General features: G+C 37.9%; 1 protein-coding gene across 1 annotated transcript; it reads right to left on the reverse strand.

The window, feature by feature from the left end:
- Nucleotides 1–3,183: 3,183 nt before the first annotated feature.
- Nucleotides 3,184–7,588, reverse strand: NDUFB5 (NADH dehydrogenase (ubiquinone) 1 beta subcomplex, 5, 16kDa). The gene is made up of 6 exons (XM_009895329.1): nt 7,555–7,588; nt 7,093–7,226; nt 6,105–6,171; nt 5,250–5,311; nt 4,113–4,219; nt 3,184–3,424 (listed from the first exon to the last, which is right to left on the reverse strand). Exons 1-6 carry the CDS (start codon nt 7,586–7,588, stop codon nt 3,304–3,306), a joined length of 525 nt encoding a protein of 174 aa, XP_009893631.1. The 3' UTR covers nt 3,184–3,303.
- Nucleotides 7,589–7,668: the final 80 nt, after the last annotated feature.

Here is a 7,668-nt window from a genome sequence, read left to right on the forward strand (position 1 = left end):
CTCTGCCTTGCACTGAGAAAGGCTACTGTTAGGGGAAGGAGGGATAGAGTGAAGTAACTTTGTGGGAAAAAAATACCGAAATAATTTTTTTTTAAAGCGATATCTAATAACTATTGCATATGCCTGACAGCAGCAGGATTAAAGAAATGACTGATCCATTTAAAACGAAGATGTACAATGTAGGTGAATAGCCTTGCCACCTGTAGTCCACGTTCTATCCAAGGATTCATTGATCACTTCCAAGCAGGTGATCGGACCTTTGCTAGAACCACCTTTTACCTCAAAAATTGAAGTTTCAAAAGGTGGTTCTAGTAAAATCCCAATTAACAACAGAACTGAAAAATGAGTTTGTATCCAGCCATGAATAAACAGGCTGTGAGAGTGAGCAGACCAGTGTAGTCCATTCTCAGCAATTTTTCTAGCAAAAATTCCAAGTGTTGGGAACAACGTGAAATACAGAGGGCAGAATGTGATGTCAATGGAATGGCCTCAGACTTACTCAAGAACAGTGGGATGCTGGATAAAACCCACAAATTAATACAGGGTCACCAGACAGAGTTATTTTACCTGAGAAGACTTTGTGCTTTTTTAATAGCTTCTCTTATGATTAACTCGGCTTTTATAAACAATGAGAGCCATAATAAGACATACAAGCCCTCTAACCTGAAAGATTGACTCTAACAAAAAGGACAAGTCAAAGCACTGATACAAAATCAATCAGAGTCTTTCTAATGTTTGGCAGTGCTAGGAAATGGCAAACGAGGCAGTCTTTGCTTAAAATAGTCTGTGCAGTGTTGCTTAATTTAAAGAAAAAACTATGTGTTTTAACAGTTTGAAACCACAAGATGATCAGGGGTTGCTAAAGGACTTGGTCTTACTTTCTTTAAAAAGTGGGAATTTTGAATATAGACAGGTAGTTTAGGCTCACAAGCTGTAAGAGGCACTTTCATAGAGTCATAGAATGGTTTAGGTTGGAAGGGACCTTGAAGATCATTAGTTCCAACCCCTCTGCCATGGGGAGGGACACTGCCCACTAGACCAGGTTGCTCAAAGCCCCATCGCTCTCTTGAGGCATTTAAAACCAGAGAATTACCACGGCCGGTAGAACCTGAGGAAACACATCCCTCTAGTGGCAAAAGTCTGCTAGACAAGGCAAGTACCCTCTGTGTTCCCCACGTAGTTGATAAAAGCGGTGTAGAAAAATAGCTGTACAGTTCTGAAAACGCATGGCAAGCATGTCCTCAGCTGCAACTTGCCTTATTTCTTAATCTTTCCTTGGTTAATAACGGTTGCATGGCACATTTCCACTTGAGTTTTTATATAAACTCTTTTGGGTTGCTTTTTTAATTCCAGTTCACCCTGTCAAAGAAGCCTTTGAGTTGTCCTAAATGTTACCAGACAGGTTTACCATTTTCATCTCCAAAATCACTGATGTGGTCTCTCTATGCTAAATGCATTGGGAGTATAAAGTTTGAAGTTTTAATCTAGAGATTTTGCTGTCAAGACTTACATTTTTATGTACCAAAAGTTCTGCAGTCACACAGCAGCAGATGGTATCTGTTCACCCAGCAGTGATAAAACCCATTAACTAGCGTTAGCCGATACCATTCTCCCTGTCCTGATTCGTGCTCTTCGGCCCTCTAGCACTCCTTTTATAACAACCTTTAATAAGCAGTTTCCTATTTTACCCTTGTTCATCTTCCTAAGCCTGTTTACAGGAAGTATAAAAGCTAACAACAGTAACAATAACTTGAATAGATTGCTAAAAATGTTAGATATACAGCAGTAACTAGAAAATACTTAGTTTTATATTTGTCCACTTAGCTTCTTCCTTCTCATGAGCTTTATATGACAGAGCATAGACTTTATCCTAGGAACTGTGGGAGTATTTTCAAGAGTACATAAAAGACTTAAGCTTATGAAGTCCCCTAAAAATCACTAAGATGTGAATTTATATGCACCACACACTTCTTATGTTTAAGAACCTTTCCTTTGCTTTCTACTCCTACATCTGACAGTGTAGGCGAGCACTTCTGTCTTAATTCTGCCTTCTGAAAACACAGGAGATAGCTGAGGTAATAAAGCCAAAACCTTGTTAAAATTAATTTTGAAGGCTATCCTTCTCACAACTACTTGGTCTGTGATTCTCCATGTCACTAGATACATATTTAAAGCATGAAAGTTATGTGACCACGGTAGGTACCCCTCACTAAGAGTTTTCTGAAACATTAACATATTACTGAGCACTGACTGTGTTTTCATCAATGGAGGTCCCTTCTGCCTCAAAGGGAGTATGTGGCTCTGTTTTACATCTATTACCACATACCATGGGAAGTATATATCATAGAGAAAGTACTTGTTATGCTTTTAAAACTCATTTAAAAACAAACCAAACCAAACAAAAAAATAACCAGAGCAATGCAGCAAGATGTTCTAGAAAGACCGCCCTTTGGATAATTTACACAGAGAAGTGTCCAGTTCTGAAAGATGCACAGAATTCTGTCAGGCATCTTTGGGGGTTGGCTTTTTAGTTGTTTTGGGGTTTTTTTAAAGAGTCTTTAAGAAATCTTTTCCAGGCACAGACTGTATAGGAGGTGAGACTGGAGAAAATGAAAGAGTAGACAAGCATATATTATGAATACACAAGAGGAAAAAAGTTTAAAACAGGTGACAAAACTAATAAAGAAAAAAGCAGCTGACACTATTAGGGATGAAGGGAATTGTCAGATCTCTAAAGAAAGAAACTTTTGAGATAATGCAGAGAAAATGATAGCAGATGTTGAACAATATGCAAATTGGGAAAAAATAGTGAAAGGTGAGTTTGACTACAAGGAATGAGAAAGTATTTGTCTAAAGTTGTAGATATAATCCTAATATTCCAAAAATCTGAAGGTATTTTTATTTCTTAGTTCATCTTCCACAAATTACCTGACACAAGGCATTGTGAAAGAAAAAAAGGCTTCGTTTCCTGTACTTTTCATTTAAAACTTTCAATACTAGAAATCACATGAAGACTAGTATTACCAAATTGTTTCACGTATATTAGGTCACAAAGCCCATTCTCCACTGGTGTTCTGGAGAAGAGAAGTAATTGTTGGCAACCAACGTAAGGCCTTTTCTGTGATTAACAACTTTTAACAACTATACGAGCTTAACTGCCACACAGTTTCTTTCAGATTATCAGAATCAACAGAATGTTTATTTTTATTCACTTCAGTCAGTAAACAGCAGGATATGTGTTACACAGCTCAGTCACCATCTGTCATTATGCATTTAAGACCATTCATACCGTCTTAAAATTGTTTAATTGTCAGGTGTAGATTTCATAGAATTGTCAACAAGATTTTTATCAGGTGTTTCATAATGATACCAAGGTCCATCTCCCCTGTGTCTCATCAGTCTGCGTGCTTCCAACTCCATCAGCCTAAAAGAAAGAGCAACAGACACACTCAACATGAAGTGTATTAGTTGTGATCATACATATTGTCAATGTTTAACATCAGGGCATTATTGACAGCAGCAATGAGTTTAGCATCTATGGTTTACAAATAATACTAAAAAATAGGCAATACCAAAAAATGAAGGGTTCAACTAAACCATGAGCCATTACATCCTTCTATTTCATTTTTTTTTCAGCAAGTCATCTCACAAGAGAGTAATAAAAATGCTTGCAGTTCTGGCACAGGTTCTTGCTTAGTAAGGGGCTAGACAGTTTCAATACAGCTTTCAACTAAAAATAAATAGGAGCAAGAAAATCAAAAGTAAATGTGATGGTAGAAGGAGCTATGCTGTCTTGGTCCCGATAGCAACAGTCGGTGGAACTCAGACTTTCTTCTACCACCACAGCTTCCTCTGAGTAAGCAGAGAATAAACTCAGTACAACAACGTCGTTGCTGCGCACAAAATTTTCAACAGCAACAAGGAACATTACCAGTCCTGTAAACTGTCATTTAGATACTCAATTTGGCACCAGCCAGTGCAGCAAGCACTCAGGGTCAAGCGATACATGAATAAGCATGTTATGGCAGCATCCAACTTGGTACATTAAGCAAAATAAGAAAGTCAACTGCAGTAGGTATCAGTATTTTAAACCCCTCAACTATAGAACATACCTCAGTTCAGTTTTCTTCGCTTCAACATCAAGCAAAGCCATCTCTTTCTCATAGTCTTTTTCAGGAGGGTCAAGGACGTAACGAGCTATCCAGCGACTTATAGGGTGCTGGAAAATATAAAAGCAGAGATTATTCATGCAATACCCAAGTAGACGTGTCATCGTAACTAAATCATATTGCATGTTCCAAGTCCTGAAAATGTCACCAACAGTATGGCTGATGCCATTCAAACAATAATAGTAAAGTTAAAAACATGCTCAACTATTTGTAAGATCAGAACCTTTAAAAGCTGTATTTCTTTTACCATTTTTAATGCCAAGACAACCTGCAGACAACTATTTTGTAGCTAAATTAAAAGTTAATGGAAGACATGATTTATTTTCTTTCTGTTGAAGTAAAGCTCCTTAAACTGCCATTCTAATCACAGAAATGGACTCCAAACCTCGTACCATAATCGGTAACATTTTAAAGTTTTGCTTCGACATAGAGGTCACTTCACTAGGAACAAAAGTCTAAATAAGTTGAAACAGTCATAACAGTATTGCTGAGTTCAATTACTGCCTATCAAAACCAAAAAAGTGCTTACAGCAAGAAGCCAGGGAGTAATTTTAAGAAAAACTAATGAAATGAAAAAAGTCTAACCTTGAGTTTCTAACTATAAAAACCTTCAATTCCAGATATAAAACCATGTGTGATGTTGGACTTTGAAACAACGCTAGCAAACAATCCAAAACAAAGTAATATCACTTTAAACTCTAGTATCTTAAGATGTTGTAGTTTCAGAGAAAGAAACAGACAAAACAAAGGCTGCATGCTAAGAATAAAGAGAACAAAGACTGTTCTTAGTATTTAGGAATATTAGAATTCTTGGCACATAGCTTCAGCATAAAGTAACAGATCATTTGCATGTACTTGTGTCAATAAACAGATTTCCTACAGCAACATGTACGTTTCGTAAAGCTGAAAAAAGGCAAGTTTACTAAAATCATAATTGCACAATTCAAGTTCTGCTGCATTGACACCCAATGGCAGGGATGTGGCCATCCTCACTATCATACTCCACACATTTCATATCCAAAAGTATCATCAAGAGGAAGGCTGTCCATAACAGGCCACCCTTTTACATGTTACACTCACTTTGTAGTATTCCCAGTACTCTGGAACATAACCTTCGGGAATCTCTGCAAGTTCAGCTTCACCTGGCAAGGAAAGAAAGGGAGGAACATTTAATTCAAGTTTTTTGCTTTTGTTTTTGTTTGGTTGGTTTTTTTAAGTACCTTATATTCTGCCTTTCACATTAGGAAAAGATCATTATTTCACATGGAGAGTACTTAATCCCTCAATCTGAGCACCATTCAGAAAAATTGGACTTGTAATTTTTCCAGACACTTCACACTGCATGTGTCTAGTTCATAGACTTTAAGCCACACAAGGGTGAAATTAGCACCTATACAGAAGAAATAATTAAGGTCACATTCACAGAAATGCCCTTTAGAGTTTATAAGATGAAAGCATGGATTTTTCCTAATTTCTCTATTAAATTAATTCTGTATTATTACAGTAGTAGATTTAAAACACATACTGCCAAGCAAAATTTTGGCTTTTTTTCCTAGATAAAAAGCGACAGTTGCGGTGTATGCAGCCTTCTTAATGAAGTATGTAAAACAATGTCATACAGACCCCTCATTTGAATACAGAAGAACTGTTCACTAAACCTCACAGATGTTTCAAAGACTGTCAAAAGATGGGAATTTTTCCATTTTTAAAAATGTGGAAAGCTTTTTTAAAAAAAGCAATGACTACAGAAAAATAAAAATACTGGGAACATCTATGTACTTATACAATACTACCACAACTTAAAAGTTGTGGTAACAATTAGCAGCCTAATTCATGGCCTTCCAAAAGACAAGCCTTAAAGGATCTCTCTTCTCTATCCAGCATACTTAGTTTCCATTTAATAATTTTGACTGTGTACTTAGACAGAGCACTCACCAATGAAGATGTTGACATATGTTATGAATAGTGCCACTGGTATTCCCGTCAGAAATACATAGAATCTCTGTACAGGGGATAAAACCAAAAAGAAACAGTATGGGAAACTCAGAAGCCCGACAAAATTTAGACTAAGTTAGTCTGAAAATGATGAACAGCCAATTATTCTTAGATTTGCATTCACAGGATAGGCATGCTGTATGTAAAGACATATCGCTGCTTAAAATGACTTAATTAACAAACCAGAATACAGAAACAGCGACGCTGTGTCAGTCCATGAGCCTATTTAGTTCAGCTTTCCTCCTGGAGAGGTCAATCTCTGGAGAAGCAGACAGTAATGCTTCCCCCGAATGCGGTCTCAGCACCTAGTGACGACTGGCTTCAGCGTTTAACTGTAACGAGGCACTAACACCAATGCAATATAATCCAACATAATACAGCCACTTCTGGCTTTGGAACTGCAGGAGACGGATAAAGGAAGGCTGATCACACCAAGGGAGTTGTATCAGGTTGGCTGTTACCCATCATAATAGGCTTTATCCGAAACCTAGCTTTTTAGGGGTCGAACTCAGGTCAGGCTTCCTAAGTCTAATCTCTGGTATTAGTGGTTTAGATAACTGAAGGCAAGAACCCTGCAGAAGAGGAACCTAATAAATTTTAATAAGGAGGATGGAGTGGAAAACATTTGTAGGTTACGTATATATGAACACAAACACATAATTTAAGAATGCCACTACAGTGTTAAGCACCCATCACAATCTTTGCCATTTAGCCAATTTTGTATCTTTTTACTTTGTCTGGCCCTGATTTTACAACATAGGACAAAAAATTCCTTAGGAGGGGCTGGAAATTCTTGTTTATGTGAATAGTGCCAACCACATTTTAGATGCTGTCACATAAACAATAGAGAAAATTGTATTTTAGGCACTCTTACACCATTTGAAAGGGATGTGTTATACTGAATGTAATAAATTTGTTCTTAACTCACCAACAAGTTCAGAAATCGAGTATCATAAAAACTTGTTGCCTTGATAATAAACATTCTCTTCCCATGGCTGCTGCTGTGGCGTACAGGAGCTGAAAATTGAACCAAAGTATTATGTTTTTTTCTCCCTTTGGTGACTGTGCCAGGACAAGGTCAGCAACGCACATGGGGAAATAAAAAAGCAGCATACAGCAGCGACAGAGCAGTTACAAGCTGGTCTTCCAGGGGATAGCAACGTTCCTAAAAGCAGAACTGATTTCCTATTTTGCTAGAATAAACCTATTTTTCTTATAACTTTACACATAGATCTATTTCTACTTTTAAGTCCCAACAACTAAATCACTGAATGCCATTATACAGGGCCAAGTAAATTCACAGATGAGTAACTTAGGAAGTTCGGCCCCCCGCCAATTTCCATCCACGTTCGACCCCAGAACTGTTAATTTCTCAGAGGAACGGAGATACCCGTTGCACCCCCTCGAGGCGTCTCCCCGCACATCGAACGGGTTTCCTACACCTGCTCACCCGAGGAGGAGCCGCCGCCTGTCGTCACCGCTGCCCGGCTCCGCCTTCCCGCCC

The sequence above is a fragment of the Charadrius vociferus genome, unplaced genomic scaffold (assembly GCF_000708025.1).
Source record: "Charadrius vociferus isolate BGI_N301 unplaced genomic scaffold, ASM70802v2 scaffold311, whole genome shotgun sequence".
NCBI classification, from domain to species: domain Eukaryota; kingdom Metazoa; phylum Chordata; class Aves; order Charadriiformes; family Charadriidae; genus Charadrius; species Charadrius vociferus.